This window comes from Bubalus kerabau, chromosome 1, assembly GCF_029407905.1.
Source record: "Bubalus kerabau isolate K-KA32 ecotype Philippines breed swamp buffalo chromosome 1, PCC_UOA_SB_1v2, whole genome shotgun sequence".
In the NCBI taxonomy this organism is placed as follows: domain Eukaryota; kingdom Metazoa; phylum Chordata; class Mammalia; order Artiodactyla; family Bovidae; genus Bubalus; species Bubalus kerabau.
In genome coordinates, this window is record NC_073624.1 from 51,888,640 (window position 1) to 51,909,176 (window position 20,537).

Consider the following 20,537-nt stretch of genomic DNA (forward strand, 5'->3'; position numbering starts at 1 on the left):
GAGTCATTTCTGGTCAGTAAGCAGTCTTAAGTTGGTTCCACATCTGCTTAGGACATAGAAGTGTCCTCCCTATTTAATAATTCCTGCATCAATTCCCGAAGTTTAGAGTGCACAAGAACCACCTGCAGAGGTTGTTAAACTGCAGTCTTGAATTCCACCCTGCAAAGATTCAGCAAGTTGCTGTTAAACCTAGAAATCTGCATTTTTAATATTTATTAGAGTTGTTTAAAATATATATGGATTTGATTATTTGCATCAGAATTCATATTTGGAGATGTTCTGTCATGTTTGTGCATTAGTATCAAAAAATTTAAAAACTGGCTACAGTACTTTCTGATTTGCTATGTAACTAAACTTTTAAGAATACCCTGTTTTAAAATTCCCTTTATTTCCTTAGATCTTTATGAAACAGTTCATCTTTTGCAGATCATAGTGCTTTATTAAACAGATTCATGTATTCTTTTCCCATTTCTTTAACACAAAAAATTTACTCAATCATCAATAATTTTCATCTGACATTTCACTAAGTACAGGATTCATGATGTCAACATTATTAGATCAGTCATTCTGGTGGGTCACACAAGTTTATCCTCATTGTGCCAAATACCCACTCAAAAGATAAGCTGAATAACAGATGCCTCCAGGTGTATACAACAACCTCAGTTTCTTGAAGTTAGCCAGTACTGTTCAACAGGTCAAACTGCTAGTCTACAAAAATAAACTGAAAAAGACTCAAGTGTACAGCTTTACATATCAAATGGCAAGTTCATTTCAACAAGACCTCTACAACTAACTGTTCATTTGTACAAGTTCTCTGCTATCATTGCAAAGCCTCTCCTGAACAAAGTTATAAGTTTAAAATTTAAAACAAGCTTGATGAGATAAAATGTACCAGGTGGCTTTTCTGTAGCAGAAATTAATTACAACCATTTTTTCTCAAGCAATTTTAAAGACAAGCGAAGTTGAAAATAAATATTCAAGCATACGGTAAACTAAAGTCTATATGTAGAAATTCAGGTACAAAGCACAGCAGAGCTTATAAAGATAATTTAGAAATATAAACTAGCAACAAAGCAATAATTTCTTTCAAATAACAGGAAAAAGTTCTCCAATACCATTATTTAGATCATTTAGTGTTTATTAATTTCAGAGTTTTTTTTTTTAATCCTGTTTCTAATTATATTTGATCACAGTATACCAACAGATACTTCCCTGGTGGCTCAGACGGTAAAGCGTCTGCCTTCAATGCGGGAGACCTGGGATCAATCCCTGGGTCAGGAAGATCTCCTGGAGAAGGAAATGGCAACCCACTCCCAGTATTCTTGCCTGGAAAATCCCATCGACAGAGGAGCCTGGTAGGCTACAGTCCATGGGGTCGCAAAGAGTCAGACACCACTGAGCGACTTCATTTTCTTTCTTTATACCAACAGATAAATCATACTGGATGAAATAAATGCCAATTTAATTTCTCATTAACTCCTTAATGACTTGCCAGATTTGTATATCGTAGAAAGGTTCAGGAAACTGGATTTGCATAAATCCCTGTTGGTATTTATAAAAGCTTTTAAAAGTTTTGTTCTTATCCTTTTGTTGATCCACATTATTAATGTAAAACTCTTAGGGGTTTGCAAACAAACACTTAAGCTTTGGGTGTTGGAGTGATTTAAGTTCTCAGGAGTGCTATTTTGACTTACTGACTTAAGAGTATCATCTCCTTTCTTCCCCTCGCTCATTTAAAAAAAAAAAAAGTGCAGAATGGTAGCAAATTTCCAAACTTAAGTTAAAGAAAATTAAGATTTTTCAAACTTGGATTAAACCCTTAGTTAAGAGATATGCCAAATATATATTCCACTTTAAAATTTTTATGAAATTGAACATGAAACAAAGATGAATTCTAGCTAAGTCATATTCTTTTAGAATGAACGAAACCTGACGAGACATTATTAAGATATGACACGCTTATCATCCGTAACCAAAAAATTCAATTCCCTGCCTGAAGTTGACTTGGAAAATGATACAAAGTCTACTGCTGCTTTAAAGGACTGTAAGATAACATTTTAAAAGCCTGTCAAACATCGATAGCACTTATCAATATCCTTAATCTTCAGAACTAATCTATGGAGCCCATTCCATTCAAGTCACATATCCATAGTTGCTTTTACTGTGTTTTTTAAAAGGGGTACTGCTAATAATTTAAGCCATCCTTGACACAAAATGGGGCTTCCCCAGTGGCACAAGTGGTTAAGAATCCATCTGCCAAGCAGGAGACACGGGTTTGATCCCCGCATTGGGAAGATCCCCTGGAGTAGGAAATCACAACCCACTCCAGTATTCTTGCCTGAAAAATTCCATGGACAAAGGAACTTGATGGGTTACAGTCCATGGAGTCACAACGAGTTGGGCACAACTGAGTATGTAAGCACATGGGACAAAATAGGTGTGAAGAATTCTTTTTGTATCTTGGATGCTTCAGATAATTCTTAAGAACTTAAAATGATTTATGTGTTCCTCCTTAATATGAAACTCTATTAACATAGCTTCTGACCAGCAAAGAAATGTTCCTTAGGCACTGTAAGGTTTATTAATGATGGAGCATGAACCCAGGTTGAAGTGTACAATTTGGTGTAACTGCTGACAGTTAACAAGCACTATCTTATCTGCTGAGAGCAAGAAATGCCTTTACCCCACTAATCCTGAGATTCTTGAGGGAAAACTAATTTCACAAACAACTTTTGAAAGAATCCATATATAATAATAATCCTAAGAACTGCACATATTCAGGGTATCAGAAAAGATGTTTTCTTTTGTAAGGCATCAATGATTAAATTAATATAATGCATGTCTAATACAAGATGGTTAATACTCACAAAACCATGAATCTTTTAACCTTCTCTAGTTCCTGCTACTTTTACCATCTTAAATAATAAAAGAATGCCTCTTGGTCTAATCAACTATGGTTATTAAAAAAAAACTAAAACATCTGAAACTATTAGGCACATCAAAGGTACAGTTTATGTAGTTCAAGGTTCCCTTCTTAAGGGGCAAATGAGTTACCTGGCACATTATACATATGGAACTGTAAAGATCATCCACTAAATTCAACTTTCACATTTTTAGTTAAACTGAAAGACTTATATAGTAAATATTCAAATACACCGTATCTTCAGTTACAACTGAATAAGTGTAACATTTTACCAGATAAAAAGCTGGAATTTAAGTATGAGAAACCTTCATACACTGTGCTAGTATTGGTCTCTTCTTTTTAGACAAAAGCCAGTCAGTCAGTCATCAATACTTTCAACACAGCAGTTAGAAGATAAACGTCCAAAACCGGTGACTTGGTTGTAGTCCATAATTTAGCAATTCAATGCCACTGGCATCATAATGCTGTGGAGAACAAGTGTTCTCCATATTTTAGTCAGATTTGTCTTTTTTCTTTCCTGTTAAGGGCACTTTGTTTACAACAGCAGACCCGACAGCTGTAACACCTCCAGCCACAGCAGACACGCCCCCTTTCACCAGCCCTATTCCCATGGAAGGCACAGTTGTAACAGCTGTTTTGGTCACCTCCAGACTCTTTCCACCAATCCAAGCCACGCCACCAATGGTGGCACCAACAGCTCCCTTTGTAACACTGAAGATACCCCCAGTCACACGGGACAGCATGCCTGGTTGCTGTTGTGGGTGATCTTTCATTGAACCTAGTGAGAGAAAATATAAGACAGTCAAATATAAGTCTTTATAAAAACAGTACAAATCACTGAGTAGCCTAAGACTTCCTAACAATCAGGAGATTGTATTGATAAGGTCAACCAAATAAACACAAATCTGATCAAGATATGAAGAGCTATTCCCTCAAGGGTATAATTGTACATGTTTTTAAAACATCTTGGTCCAATGCTAAGTCTTAGTATCTATGAGAAGAAATACTTTAAAGACTTGACACCTTTCATAAAATAGAAAACTATTTTAAGTATTTCCTGGATTTACAGTTTTGTTGCTGTTAATTTTAAAAAAAGCTTTGTTTTATATCCTAAAAGGAGCATGGAAAAATATATATTTAGCCTTTATTTCCTTGATAGAATTCAGTCATTATTGAAAAAAAGCTTCCTCATTTAAAGCATTGGTTCTCAAGGTGTGGTCTGGAACCCCTGAGTATCCCCAGGACTATTTAAGGGGTTACAAACTGCTTTCATGGTAATACTAAAACATCAATATTAACATATCTTTTCACTTTCATTCTGTCACCAGTCTACAACAGGATTTTCCAGAAACTAAATGATGTGCAGTAACACAACAGACTAAACACAGAAGCAACTATGAGAATCTAGCTCTCTTCTATTAATCCAAATATTAAAGAGATTTGCAAAAATATTAAAACAATATCAGGAATTCCCTGGTGGTTCAGTGGTTAGGATCGCACCCTTTCAATGCCAAAGGCCTGGGTTCATTCCCTCGTTGGGGAACTAAAATCCTGTGAGCCATGGCACTGCCACAAACAAACTGTCATTCTGCTCACAATGTTATTTTTCTTTTTTTGGAAAATAGTTATATATTTTTCAAAAAATGTGTTACATGGGCCTGCTGAATTCTCTTCATAGTAAAATACTTCAACATACTCTTCATATACTCCCAGAAAAGGAACATCAATATGAGAAATTCAGATTTACTGTCATGAGTTTTTTCTGTTTGTTTAATAAAGGCACTCAAACTGGCATGTAACCCAAACTCCAGCATAAAATGACTAGCAGGAAGACTTCATAAAAATTCGCTTCTGGCACCCTCAAACGCACAGAGATCTTTGCTCCTTCATAATCTAGTGACTCAGGCAGCAACAACACATGAGCAATGTTGTTTTTATTTTTTTTTAACTTCATGAAAAAATACTTGGTAACTATATAAGTCAGGCTATAACCACTAAAAAGGTATAATCTCACACAAGAAAGGTAAATTCATGGATAAATAGGTTCAACTAAGACCACCAAAGCTACTAAATCGTGGTTAGATAACTCTGGGAAACCAACAATATTTAAAAGAGAAACAATTCTGAAAATAGAGTTTCCTTAAATACGCAAGGCACAAATTTACCTTGAGTAACATTTTCTTCTTATTGTTTGGAGAGTTTACATCATTTCACAAGGAAGAAAGCCTCAGTGCTTAGTCAAAATAGCTCACTTATAAAGATACAGCAATAGTTAAATTTATAAAACCAATTTTTTAATTGAAACTGAGTAATAAGCATAGTTAATATAAATTTTAAAATAGCTAAATAAGAGACTTAAGACACAGATAAGCATTTGAATATATTATAAAATTATGATGGAAAGAATTACATAAGTGGTAATTCCTTTGTAATCAAGGTTAGTAACACTAGGAAAGGGGGGGGCAGGAATCTTGACTTGAGGATAAAACATAAAAACCTCATGCTGAATACCTCATTAGTATTATCCTTCTATGCTAAATTTGGTGTACATGCATTTAATGAAGAAAATTTTTCTCTGTCAAATCAGACAAATTTTAATACTGTTATCACTGTGCTCTTAATTACCACCATATAAATTATTCACTTCGCAGACTACTTTTGTTTAAGAGGTTGCCAATATAAAGACACTGCTGAGGCTGTTCTCTTCCTTAACAGTCATGCTCCTGGATAGCCTTTATCTCTTTCCTGATATCGTCTCACAAGTCCTTATTTACTTTCTCATTGAGCCCTAACTTTTCTCTTCAATACTCCAGAGTTCTAGTCTCTAAAAAATAAAGCAAACAAAACAGCTAGTTGTTTCTGTGTATAGTCGGGACATTCAGGTGTGCATTACTAGTTTCCAGAGATTTTTGAAGTAAAGATAAAATGATTCCTGATGTCACGATTTTCAAACTAAAAAATAAGCAAACCCCAAGACCATGTATTAAAAAAGGAAGTTACCTATTGCAATATAGTGAATAACAGGAGTTTAACAAATCTCAAGTGCCTCCTGAATTGAGTTTTTGTATTCATGACATCAAAACTAAACCCAGTCCATCCTTCCTCTGCACCCCACCCAATTCTTTACAAATGAAAGGATACTCTACTTGTGAAATGGTCTTAGAAGAATAAAAGAGTAGCAGAAAAATAGATCTTAAACAATAAAACAGTTACATAGTGTCCCTATTCATAATATCTATGCTTTCTTATTAAAAGCTAAAGTGTTCAAGTATTTTTGGAACACATTTGCTGACAGAATAGGTTGTTACTTTAAATTCAATAAAGACAATCTGAACTTTAATTCACTAGGATGTTTTTTCATTCTTAGTGTTATAGATGCGTACTTACCTTCTGGTGGCTCATCGCTAAGGTATGATGGGATTTCTTGTTGATTTTTATCTGTCTGATTCATGATCACCTAAAAAACACACACATTTCCATTTCAACCTCTGAAACTACTCATCATATGCTTATTAACACTTAATCAACTTTATTAAGTTGATAAACAACATTTTACTTATTATTATTTGGCCAAGCTATGTGGCCAGGCATTAAACCGAGACCACGACAACAAAAGCACAGAATCCTAACCACCAACCAGGGAACTCCTGATAAACAACATTTTAAAACACCCATAACAAGACTACTTCACCTTGTCTTCTACTTTGTGATGTTGAGAAATACTTAAAATTACTAGTTGAAAACACAAATTTTAAATCAAGCAAAGATTGGCAGGCACAATACAGGCTCTATGTTGTACTACAGCTTCAACTTAAATTGAAAATTACTAATTGAAATAAAGTTGAAAGGTGGAAGTCAGCAGACAAAAATGTTAAGTGCTTCCTCCTACAGAATATTTCATTTAAAAAAAATAAATTTATTTATTTTAATTGGAGGCTAATTACAATATTGTATTGGTTTTGCCATACATTAACATGAATCCGCCACAGGTGTACATGTGTTCCCCATCTTGAACCCCCCTCCCACCCCCAAAAAAATAATAAAGTAGAAAACCGTTTAATAATACACACATTATAATACCACGTAAATAAAATTTTAAAAAACAATATTATATATTATTTTACATATATAACATATACAGCATAAATATAAAAGTACAGACCTGACAGGTAAATAGGATAATGATTACTTCTTGCACAGAAAGACACTAGGAAAATTGAACACTTTTCATCGTAATACATAAACTTCAACTGGATATTTGTTCAAGGTGAGGGACAAATATTAGCCATAAAAGACATTCTTGGAAAAACTAGGGAAAGTTTAATATGGACTGGATGCTAGATAATTTCATCACGTTACTGTTAATTTTTTGAGATGATGTTTTTATTACTTATGTAAACAATAAATCTTAATAATAAATCTTACACAATACATACTAAGAAAAAAAAAAGAATATTTTACTTCACAACAGACCTAAAGAAAAATCTATGTTTAGTTGCCAAGTCGTGTCTGACTCTGCAACCTCAGACTGCCACATGCCAGGCTTCCCAGTCCCTCAGTATCTCCCAGAGTTTGCTCAAACTCATGTCCATTGAATTGATGATGCCATCTAATCATCTCATTCTCTAGTACCCCCTTCTCCTCCTGCCCTCAATCTTTCCCAGTATCAAAGTCTTTTCCAGTGAGTCAGGTCTTCCCATCAGGTGGCCAAAGTACTGGAGCTTCAGCTTCAGCATCAGCCCTTCCAATGAATATTCAGGGTTGATTTCTTTTAGGATTGACTGGTTTGGTTTCTTTGATGTCCAAAGGACTCTCAAGAGTCTCCTCCAACACCACAGTTCAAAAGCATCCATCATCCTTCAGCTCTCAGCCTGCTTTATGGTTCAATTCTCATATCCATACATGACTAGTGGAAAAACTATAGCCTTAACTAGCAAACATTTGTCAACAAAGTGATGTCCCTGCTTTTTAATATGCTGTCTAGGTTTGTCATAGCTTTTTTTTCAAGTAGCAAGTGTCTTTTAATTTCATGGCTGCGGTCAATGTCCACAGTGATTTTGGAGTCCAAGAAAATAAGTCTGTCACTGTTTCCATTGTTTCCCCATCTGTTTCCATTGTTTCCACATCTGTTTGCCATGAAGTGATGGGACCGGATGACATGATCTTAGTTTTTTGAATGTTGAGTTTTAAGCCAGCTTTTTCACTCTCCTCATTCACCCTCATCAAGAGGCTCTTTAGTTCCTCTTCACTTCTGCATATCTGAGGTTATTTATATTTCTCCCAGAACTCTTGATTCCAGCCTGTGACTCATCCAGCCTGGCATTTCACATGATGTACTCTGCATATAAGTTAAATAAGCAGGGTGACAATATACAGCCTTGACTCCTTTCCCAACTTTGTACCAGTCTTTTGTTCCATGTGAGTTTTTAACTGTTGCTTCTTGACCTACATAGAGTTTTCTCAGGAGACTGGTAAGGTGGTCTGGTATTCCCATCTCTTTAAGAATTTTCCAGTTTGTAGTGATCCACACAGTCAAAGGTTTAAAGTAGTCAATGAAGCAGAAGTAGACGTTTTTCTGGCATTCCTTTGCTCTATGATCCAACACATGTTGGCATATTGATCTTTGGTTCCTCTGCCTTTTCTAAATCCAGCTTGTATTTCTGGAAGTACATCTGGTATTCTCTATAGAATACTGGTTAACTATCATTTATTTCACAAGAGACTTAAAGAAAAACCATACTATGAACTAAAAAAAAAAAAATTCTATCTGAAAATTTTCATAAAAACATGACATTCTTCTATAGAGATGACAGCACCAATCTGAATCACTTAAGAGGAGGATTTTGATTACTTTGTATTGTTATCAGAGCTCTTATAAACAGAAGTGTTCACTAGCAAACTAATTAAAAATCTACAATTAAAAAATACATTATACTATGATTATGTCTAAATACAAGTAATAAGGGAAACTAAGAAATAAAATAAGCTATGTTGGGATGAAAAACATAAACTTTCTTTGCCCAATTTTCTTTACTATCTTAAAATATTTGCTTTACTATTCACTTGATTAAGTAAAGATTTTAAAAAGTCAAGACTAGTCTAAAAGCTTTCTTGCTTGGCCAGAAAACTAGGGTTGTGACCTCAGTAGTCAAATAAGTATTTACTAATCATAAAACCACAGAGCCTAAATTATTAAATCTGTAAATATACAATAGAGATTTTAAAGAATATTATAAAATCCTGCCATCTGCAAAACAACATGCATGAACCTTGAGGATGATATTTTAAGTGAAATAAGTCAGAGAAAGACAAACAGTATATAATCTCAATTATATATGAAATCTAAAAAAGCCAAACTTAAAGATAAGGTGGTTACATGGGGCTGGGGGTGTAGAGTTGGGGAAATAACATGTTGGTCAAAGGGTACAAACTTTCCATTATAATAGGAATAAGTTCTGAGGATCTAATGTATAGCATGATGACTACAGTTAATACTGTATTGTATGCTTGAAAGTTGCTAACAGATTTTTACAAGTTCTCACCATAATAACAACAAAGGTAATTATATGAGTTAAGGATGTGTTAACTAACCTTAATCCGATAAACATTTTGTAATATATGTGTATCAAACCATCACATACACCTAGACTTACACAATGCTGTATGTCAATTATATCTCAAGAAAGCTAGGAAAAAAGAATATTGTGAAAACAGTATACTTTAATATGCTGATTAATTGACAGACTGAGTACCTACTATGCATCATGTTTTATGCCTGGGATATAGCTGTGATCAATACAGACCAAAACTCCACCATCATGAACATCCCGTATTGTCTAGTGGGAAAGACAATAAATATGCAAAGAATATACTGTATATTGGGGCTTCACTGGTGGCTCAAACAGTGAAGAATCTGCCTGCAACGCAGGAGAACCAGGCTGAATCCCTGGATTAGGAAGATCCCCTGGAGAAGGGAGTGGCTACCCACTCCAGTATTCTCGCTTGGAGAATTCCACAGACAGAGGAGCCTGGAGAGCTACAGTCCATGGGATGGTAAAGAGTCAGACACGACTGAGCAACCTTCAGTTTCATACTGTGTATTAGATAATGTTACCTGCTGTGGAAAAAAAAGATGAAGGGAAGAGGATGTAATATTTGAAGGCCTCATTGTGGTGACATCCCAAAGGAGCTAAGGACACAAGGTACTTCAGTCAAGTGCCCCCAAGGCAGAAAAAAACAATAAAAGCAAAGGTCCTGAAGTAGGAGCTTACCACAAACAGGAAGGAACAGCCAGAAAAATGTGGCGGGGGCTGCAGCAAAGGGCAGTAGGAAAGGAGGTCAAAGAACGAGGCGTGGGTGACACAGTCCCTTACAGGCCAGAGAAGCAATTATCTCGTAACTCTGAGATGGGGAGCCAGTGAAAGGAGCTGACCAGAGAGGTCATGTGTTCTGAGTTACCCTTTTTAAAGACCATTCTGGCTGTGTGGGGAGAACAAGCAATCAGAAACGAGCACAGAAAGACCTATTAGTCTCAACCTAGGGTTTTCAGGGTTTGCACGTACTGCAGTGTTTATCAGGATTAATGTTAAGTGATCAAAGAAGGGTCAGGGAAGTTCCCTTTTCCTTTATGACTCCTATTGCTTTTAAGTACCAGATGATCAAATAAAAAGTCATTCATATTTCCTTCTACATGTCAATAAGCCAGGCAAAACACACTGATGGCAAATGAGGGTGCTAGAGGTAGTAGTCTGAGAAGTGAGCCTTTTCAAAGGTAATTTAACTTCATTAATTCAACTTGAACTGTCTTTAAAACCTAAAGGGTGTGTAACTGCACCCTCAGCATTCAGCAGCATACATCCTGTGCTTAAATAAGTAATTTTTAGTTGCTCTAATGAAAAGTCTGACTCAGACCACAGATCAAGCGCACCTCATCTTATGCTAGTCTCGTTGTCAACTTAATGTATTTCATACACACTTAAGATTTTAAAAGTAACACTAAAGATATGTAATCTCTGACAACAATTAAATATCTGAAAGAGTATCAGCTGATGCATTACTAGGAGGAGTTCCTGACTGATTTGCTTTCATTTTGAAACTCTCTTAAGTCAGAAAGTTAAATTTATTTTCATTCTCATTTTTATATTTCTTTATTGTCATGTTAAGATCATGAGAATTATACACCACAGTGTTTAAAGTTTTGGGATCAGAGAACCTGCATTTGAATCCCAACTTGACTATATAAACTATATGGCTGAGGACAAATAACTTCACCAGATCCTTGCTGTTCAGGAAACAGAAATTAAAGATATTCTAACCCTCACTCTGAGAATACTATTTAACAATTGAAAACAACAATATGCAGAAACTCCTCTGACAGAATGGCCAGGAGTGTGTGTGCCCCTTCTTGAAAAATAACTGTTTTGGAGCCACTTTCTTCCCCATTGTTGTAGTCGCTTCAGTCCTGTCTGACTCTTTGTGACCCCGTGGACTGTTGGGGCTCTCCTCTGTCCATGGACCGCCAGGCTCTCCTCTGTCCATGGGATTTCCCAGGCAAGAATACTGGAGTGGGTTGCCATTTCCTTCTCCAGTGGATCTTGGACTTGAACCCATATCTCCTGCATTGCAGGTGGATTCTTTACCACTGAGCTACTTGGGATTCCCACTTTCTTCCCCACTGAACTGTTAATTCCAAAAGGAGAGACACTTTGTCTGCCTTACTCAGCACTAAACCCAGTATCTGTATACCAGGAGATCATTTGGATGATCAAGTAATTAATAGATGTCAGAATATCCTGTACAGAAATACAGGGATATTATATACACATACACCTTTCATATTTTAGCTGGAGTTATAAAACAGACATGCTAGTAACTACATACATTTCTGCTTTTCTGTATATATCCCACAAATTCCTACCCAAAGTCTTGCCTTTTCCTCTTAATACAGAATCCCTTTTAAAAAACAAACAAAATGTAACTTCTTCACATTTATCTACCTGGTAGTTTAAAAAAGAAAAAGACCATCATTTTAAAAGATCAGATAGCATACGTCTTATGATAGCATAAGACGTATGCAAATTCATCTAAATACTATGAAGTGACTTTACTCTCCTGCCAACAGGCAATGAGGAGCCATCAGCCAAGTAATACTGTCAGATCTGTATTTTAAAAAGCTAACTAAAGCAAGATCAGATAGAAGGACAGAGATTAAATACAGCAAGTGGCTACTTTATAGTCTAGTGAGATAGAACAGCAGTCTGAACTCTTGTCAATTGTTCTTGTCTAAATAAAGTTTAGACCAAAACCCTAGGAGTCACCCTTGATTTCCTTTTTTTTTTAACATTCCCATCAAATCATTGGTAAATTCTGTTGCCTGAATAAGTCCAAGATACAACTACTACACATCACCTCTTCTGCTACCACTTTTAACTAAGCCATCACAATCTCTTATTTGGACAATTAAAAAGTCTCTTAACCGGCCTCTAAGCTTCCATCTTTGCTCTTCCTTCAGTCTAGCCATGTCATACTCTGCTTAAAACCCTCCAGCTTCTTCCTATTTTGCTCAGAATAAAATCCAGGGTCCTTTCCTTCGCCTTTGAGGGTCAACATCTAATACCCTGATATCATCTACCATTCTGTTTCTTGCTCACTCCAGCCTGACAACATAGGCTTCTTTGCTCATCTTTTCCTGAAAGGCTCTTCCCCAATACATGTACATGGCTTGATTCCTTATTTCCTTCAGGTCTGTGCAAATGTCCCCTTCTCAGAGGTCTTCCCTGACTACCTTAAAACAGATTAGCACCCTCCTAACTCCTTTCCCTACCATTTCCATCTAACACTGCTCTATTTTCTTCATTGCTTTTACTGTCACTTGATATATATGTTTATTCTGTGTCTCTCCCAATTAGACTGAAAGCTCTATTGTAACACAGCTTGGTTTTGTCACTGTCACTGCTTCATTCCCAGAGCCTTAATCAATGCCTGATTAAGTGGACACTCAAATACTTGAATTTTTTGTGTGAAGTAGAACATAACTTGGGTATTAATATAAGACAGAAGGAGAATATAGGATATAAAATTTCTAGTGTGAGAAACAAAATAGAAATGATGAAGACGGGACAGGAGAGAGGAAACGAATGCTGAGAGAGATGGACTTTTTTTTATTTTAGTTTATTTATTTTAGTTTATTTTATTGCGATAAGAACACTTACCATGAGATCTCCCCTTTAATTAAGTGTACACTGACTGTTGACTATGACCTGTTCCTGAACAGCTATTTTACCTTCAGATGAGAGACATTTAGCAGTCTCTTCAGGAGACATTTAGCAGTCAATTGGACTTAAAGGGCCTGAAACTCAGCATGAAGTCTGAGTTAGAACTGAGGTCCTAAGAATGGTCTGAAGTGACAACTGAAGTTGCATGGGGTAAGTGGTGTGATTAAGGAAAAGTGCAGTAAGACAGTAGATTGATAAAGCTTAATTGGACTGTTCATATTTAAGAAGTGAGCAAAAGAGAAGCCAACAAAAACAAAATATACCTAAAGATAGTCAAATGAGTAGAGTCTCATGGATAGCAAGAGATGAATTTATAAGCTTCCTAAAGACATATACAATGTAGACATTAAAATCATTTATGAAGATCAAATACTATGGGGGACTGTTAATGTTCTATTTAGAGGATATAAAAGGCATATATCACATGATACTATTTTTTTCAAGTGCACATAAAAGACTAAAGGTAAATATACATACTAAGTTGCTTCAGTCGTGTCCGACTCTTTGCAACCCCATGGACTGTAGCCTGCCAGGTTCCTCTGTCCATGGGATTCTCCAGGCAAGAATACTAGAATGGGGTTGTCATGTCCTCCTCCAGGGGATCTTCCTGACCCAGAGATCAAACCTGCATTTCTTGCATCTCCTGCATTGACAGGTGGGTTCTTTACCACTAGCACCACCTGGGAAGCCCCAAAGTGCTAACAAAGATTGCCACTAGGGGATAGAAATTATATATATGGTGAGGAGGAAGATACACATAGTATTTCTGTAGAGAGAGAAATATATATACTTAACATCTATATTTTTAATTTTCTACCATAAACATGTATTGATTTTGTAATTAAAGAAAATTATATTTTTAAGTCTTAGAAATCAGTGATATTCACAAAGGATATTTTTAAAGCTGACACAGTTCATCTATATAGTTATTGTAACTAATAGGTTTTTATCCTTAAATCAAGTTGATCATCTATAAAGCAATGTTCCTCAATCACAAAATGCTGACTTGAAGAAAATGACATCATTGAGTTTTATTCATGGTTTTGTTCCCTTCCCTTCCCCCACCCCAGTCCTGACAGCACACCAAGACCTCCACTCTTATAGCTCTTTTCCCTGATTTGCAATTTGAAAATCTTATTTATAATTCTTACTATCTTATAGTACATATTTTGGTTGTAAGCCAAAACACAGTATTTGTGGAATAAATGGAATAAAAATATAATTTGTATCCACACTGTCTTTAAGCATCATAAGAAAATATGCATACCAATACATGATCCAAATTTCTGGTTTTTTTAAAAAAAACTTTCAGCTGGATTCATGCCCTTCAAATGTACCTCTTGAAGAATAGGCAGTGGTATGCCAGGGGCTTCAAGAACCACAGGAGAGATAATAATGCATAAATTCTACTACACAGTAATTCAAAATAGTTTTATTTTTAAATATACACTAAAAAGTTAAAAGTGCTTGGGAATTTTTTAAGATAACCAGACTTTCAATAAATGTCATTCTTGCCTGGAGCTTCTTTTAGGGTATGTTGTTGTTTAGTCACTAAGTCGTGTCCAACTCATCCTCTGCTGCCACCTTCTCCTTTTGCCTTCAATCTTTCCCAGCATCAGGATCTTCAGAGTATAATTTACCAGCTCTTTTCCCTGCCCAACCGCACTCCACCTCCCCTGAGTTTACCCCATTCTTAAATCATATTTACACTTACATTTACTAGTGTTATCAATAGTTACAAACAGGATTATCAATAAACAATACAAAGTCTAGAGTTGTGCAGGCCAGAACCTGACTATCTAGTCTGAAACAACTTGACTTTGAAAGCCCTGCTGCTGCTGCTGCTAAGTCACTTCCATTGCGTCCGACTCTGTGCGACCCCACAGACGGCAGCCCTAAGAGGCCACAAAGATTGATTTTTGTTTTGTGTATATATATTTTTTAATGTCTACATTTCTTGTACGTCACTCATATTAACAGCAAGTATGTAGTATTAAAATTCCTACAGAACACTTTAGGGTAGTAAAAATTGTGTAAAAGCTTTTTAAGTATATTTAAGTACATGGAATATATTTTTCTGAATCCAAGACACCAATTTTCCTTATAAAGGTATTTTTGCTAAAATCCTTAACTATCTGTAATACCATCTTTACTTTTTACTCACATAAACCATTCCCAACTTCTACACACATATATGTGCCAAACTTCTGGTGGTATTACCTCTTCACAGATATTATCACTTCATCACTAGGAGAAATACTTTTTATATTACCATCCTGGTCATTATCATCATTACACTTTTATCTCTTAAACATGGAATTGTGAAGACAAATACACCCCTAATATTCTAAAACTGGAAGAGGTAAATAACCTACTTAATAAAATTTTAAAGTATACACATGAAGACAAATAACTGACAATGAAAGTATTGAAAAGACCATTTTAAAATGTTACCCTTAAACAACATTATTAAATTCTATGCAAACCATCAGCCCTAAATTCAACATATACTTGGGTCCCTGCTATGTGCCAGGTACCCTGCTAGGCACTCAAGGTTTCAGTGTGAGTGTGATTAAACACACAAAGGACTATTCTAAGTCAGAGTTTACAATCCAGTGGTTATATACTTTACCATCATTTATTTAGTTTCATTCAAAAACCAAAAAAAGGCTGCTCTATAGGAACTCATAATGCACACAAATTTCTTTTTAAAAAATGTACTTTCCTAAGAAAGGCAATAAAGACAGAAAACAGCCTTTAGATCAGGACAAATAATTTAACTTCCTCTAAGGACATATATCAGTTTTACCATGTGGTCCTGACATGTGAGTATATAGTACCAGCTAAAACTGGTCATAAGTATGTTTTTTTAAGAAACTCTGAAATGTGAAAGAGTTCTTTACTGTAGACTGCAATTCATCAGCAGTTCCTTTAAGCATTTTAGGCCCGGGAGAAATAATTCTTGTCCAGTACAACAATATCATAGATATAACAGCTGGCAAATACATTGAGCAAGGATTTATAACAACACTATTCTCTAGAGGGTAATTTCTTCCAATAATAGAAATAAGTAAACAAATGCCTCTATGAACCCCCTCCCTTTTTTAAAAGAAAACAAATCAGTGTTGTTTACAGATGTCTGTAATATATATAAAATTCTTGTTAATAATGAAAAGAAAATCTGAAAATAGTACTCAAACGTGCCTAAGGCTCAACACCCCTGTGTACCAAGGGAAGTTAAAGAGTACTAACACATTGTAGATGAACCACAACTACAAAATACAGTGCACGACAGTTTACCTTCAAAGACACTTCAAACATTTCTTACTAAATAGTAAGAGCCAATTTCCCTATAAGAAAAAGACTATAAATCAATTAGCTAAATTATTCTACATATTTTAATATATGTAGAAACTTTGCCACGTTCTCACTCCTATGCTTTAGCTTCTTTGCCAAATAACTACAAGGAGTTTAAAATATATATTTATACAGAGCTTTAGCCCACATACACCAACAAACAGTGTATATTAAAACACCAGCTTACTGTTTTTAGGCTTCTCTAGTTAACCAGCTCTCAACAGGCTCCTTTTAAAAATGGTCCCTGCCCATTAAATCAACAGCAAGTGAACTGCAGGAAATGCACTGAATGTGTCAGAAAAGAAAAAGAAATCTGCCAGTAAAACTTGCCAGTGACAAGTAACAACCGACAGTATCGAAATGGCATTTTTTAAGTGTTGCTCTTAAATGAAACATTAACCAGAATTACAATAACCTATCAAACCAAATAACCAGCACACCAGTTATTTTCACTAAATTATACTTCATTAGTTCAACAGATATCTGTGTCCCTGCTATGTGTCAGACACTGTGTTAGACACTGAAGGTTTATTCTGAACAAGCATGTCAAACCCCTCCTTTCAGGGTGTTTATGTATAATCCAGCAAGGTACCTTCAGGAAGTAGCATAACAACAACAATTCAATGACTAAAACAAGAAAAAGGTAAAGATTTTCCTGGAGTTAAAGAACCACACACACAAGATCTAACAATGTTCTCTACATAATGGCATATTTTTCCTGCACTTGCTTTCTAGTGTACGTTATAACAAAGACTAAAGAAATGAAAGTGAAAAAAATCAAAACAGGATGCATGCAGGTTTATTAAAAGTTACTTCCTTCTTGCTTTAAGAAAACAGACATGGGTACACACACTCAGACATATACCTGTTGATGTTGTATCAATACTCCTGGGGAACTCTTTAGAGCACCCACACCAGTTTTAAAGGTTTAACAACAAACAGCAAATAATCACAGATAGTAAATAAAGTGTTTTCATTTGGAATTAGCAGAAGTGTTCACAAGGGGAGAATAAATCAAATAAACTCTCCTCCTTCCCTGGGTGTTTCTAAACCTTTCCCAATGGCCCCTTCCCCCGCCCCGCCACCCTCCCCCTTCCATCCCTTTGGGCACTAGCAAGTCCTTTTTTTTTTTTTTTTTCTTTAGCAGAGGGAGTGACGTGGCAGGAGAGGCAGAAAATGACCCTGAAGGAGCCCTGGCTGAGGCTGAACTCAGCACCTCCTCCCTCTGCTCCACGTTGTACACCCAGCAAACCCCACTCCCACAGAGTTCCAGAATTTCTGTCTTCTAACATACAAGAAGCGATCTGCTTAGGAGAGAGGAACTGATCATAGGTGGGAGCTTGGGGATCAGTCTTGAGGTGCGTGTGCATAGCAGGCACGGTTTTTATGTAGACTCAGGAGGCACTGATGGCCCTCATGGGTGCTCCAGCGGTCCCCAGTCACCCCCGGGGGCGTCAGCACCTCCGTCCATCGCTTCACTTTCAAGCTCAGGTTAGGCGTGGGGGTAGAGCTACCTGGGAAGAGCACTGGGAATGTCCACTAGGGACCAAGGCTCGTGTGGTTGAACCCAAGAGAACAGTTTATCAACAGGTTAGGAGTGAGCGCGGCGGGGAAGCACGCAGCCCCCTCTGCCGCATCCCTCTCCTCTCCCAGGCTGCTGACATCCTCCCACCGCCCCCCCCCCCTTTTTTCCGGCCTGACACCCCAGGAGGTAAGAAGTCAGGAGGAAGCGTCCAATGAGGGTCCCAATCTCAAACCACGGCGGGGGAGTCAGAAACGAGTAAACGGGTGGGGGGTGGGGGAGGCGGGTAACCCCGCCAGCTAACCTCCACCCGCCCGCAACACGGTCCCGCCCCTCCCCCTTCCCCGTTCAGCAACCCCCCGCCACCACCACCACCAAAAAGGCTCCGGGCAGCCAAGCCTGGGCAGGGAGGCAGTGAGGGCAGAAAAGCTAACGGAAAAAGGCAACAGAGAGGAGGGCAGGAAGCCGGAACGGCGACCCCTACCCTCCCTGACCGACTTACCGCTGGGTCGGGGGCCGGCGCCGGGGCCGGGCGAAGGAGCGGGCAGCACCGAGGAAGGGCGAGGCGGCCTGAGCGGCGGGCACAGCCTCGGGCAGTCGCGAGCTCCGCAGACGCCTCCTCCGGCTGTGGAGCCAGAAGACACGGTTTGCGACGGCGGCCTCTGGCTGCGGACGTGGCGCCGGACGCGACCCGCCCCCTCCACCGCCTCCTCAGCTCCCGCCTCCTCCTACGGCTCGCGCTCCAAAGCGCACGCGCACCCGGGGCCCCTCCCGCGCCCACCGGGCACACGCCCACCCGTTTCTCGAACTGCCCAGCCCTCCCAGCAGCCCCCAGCTGGTCGCCTCCCGACGTGCGCACGCGCGCCGCTCCTCCGCTTCAAGCCTACTCCCGCCCCTTCGCCCGCTGGGTGCAACCGCGAGAACCCCCGGCTGGTCTCCGCGCGCTTCCCCCTGGTCCTCCCGCCCCCTTCCCCGCTGCCGTCCAATCAGATCGGGCGAGGGGCGCGGAGCGCTAGGAACGTGTAGTCGGCTGCCCTGCGGCCCTACTGCCAACGCCTGCGGCCCTGCGAAACTTCAGTTCCGCCACGGATAACGGTCGCTGTGAATGCCGAACCTTCGCCCTAGGGAATATGGAACGGTTGCCAGTTTCTCCAGTCCTTCGCCCGGGGCCTCGACGTCCCCTTCCCTGCTTTCCCTCAGGAGAGTGAATGAGCTGGGCCTGCTCTCAGCCGTTCACCTTGGGGCTCCCTGTGAGCCTCTATTTACTCTACAGGTGACAGGGGACAGAGACGCTGCTCATTTATTATTTTTTGTTGTTGAGAAACATTGCTCATTTATTATTGTCACTATTTTTGTTATTTTTATTTGAAATCTCCTCTGCCCCTAGAATTGATCATGAGAGAACTCGGCTTCGCCGCGGTCACCCACCACCTACCGCATTGCCGAGGGCTCGCCAGAAGCTGGAAATTGGCAGGAGAGAGTGGGTGTTCAGTAATGTAGAGAGAAAAGTGAAAGTGAGGTCGCTCAGTCGTGTTCGACTCTTTGCGACCCCATGGGGTGTAGTCCACCAGGCTCCTCCGTCCGTGGGATTTTCCAGCGGGATTTTCCAGGCAAGAATACTGGGAATGGGTTGCCATTTCCTTCTCCAGGAGATCTTCGCAACCCAGGGATTGAACACCCCGGTCTCCCGCATTGTAGGCGGGCGCTTTACCGGCTGAGCCACCAGGGAAGTGAGTTGAAAATTAGAACACCTAGCTTCGTGCCCCTTGAGATCTCCCGGCTCTGGCTGAGGCCCTGCTCGCTGTTCTGGAAGGTGTTGAGGGTAGCAGTGAGAGGACAGAGTCTGCACCTAAGCTGCTGATCAGGTGAGGCATCTCTGCGCTGCACAGTGAGGGTCGTGACATCCACCGCACGGGTGGTTATCAGGAGGAAAGGGTACCGAACTGGATAAACGGTATCTATTTAATTTTTCCTTTCCTCTTTCCACACCTATGAAATGATGACAGTAAGTCCATCAGGGGTTTTTCGAGAGAGAAAAGAGATGGTGGATGTGAAAGGGGTTTATAAACTGAATTCCTGTCTAGGTACAAAATCTTTTCAGTTTGGTTAGCAAGACAAAAAAAATACACTAATGTGTGTTTCAGTTCAGTTCAGTCACTCAGTCACATACAACACTTTGCAACCCCATGGACTGCAGCATACCAGGCTTTCCTGTCCATCACCAACTCCCGGAGCTTGCTCAAACTCATGTCCTTCGAGTGGGTGATGCCATCCAACCATCTCATCCTCTGTTGTCCCCTTCTCCTCCTGCCTTCAATCATTCCCAGCATCAGGATCTTTTCCAGTGAGTCAGTTCTTTGCATCAGGTGGCCAAAGTATTGGAGCTTCAGCATCAGCCCTCCCAATGAATATTCAGGGCTGATTTCCTTTAGGATTGACTAGTGTAATCTCCTCACAGTCC

General features: G+C 38.8%; 1 protein-coding gene across 1 annotated transcript; it reads right to left on the minus strand.

Moving 5' to 3' along the window:
- Nucleotides 1–418: 418 nt before the first annotated feature.
- TMEM263 (transmembrane protein 263) lies at nucleotides 419–18,821 on the minus strand. Its single transcript, XM_055574855.1, has 3 exons — nucleotides 18,579–18,821; nucleotides 6,311–6,380; nucleotides 419–3,701 (listed from the first exon to the last, which is right to left on the minus strand). The coding sequence occupies exons 2-3, from the start codon at nucleotides 6,372–6,374 to the stop codon at nucleotides 3,415–3,417; spliced, it is 351 nt and encodes a 116-aa protein (XP_055430830.1). The 5' UTR covers nucleotides 6,375–6,380; nucleotides 18,579–18,821; the 3' UTR covers nucleotides 419–3,414.
- Nucleotides 18,822–20,537: the final 1,716 nt, after the last annotated feature.

Bases quoted from the DNA above. Each gene is read 5' to 3' on its own strand.
- TMEM263 (XM_055574855.1), bottom strand. From the start codon at position 6,374: ATGAATCAGACAGATAAAAATCAACAAGAAATCCCATCATACCTTAGC. The intron at 3,702-6,310 runs GTAAGTACGCAT...TTCTCTCACTAG, and splicing joins TAGCGATGAGCCACCAGAAG to GTTCAATGAAAGATCACCCA.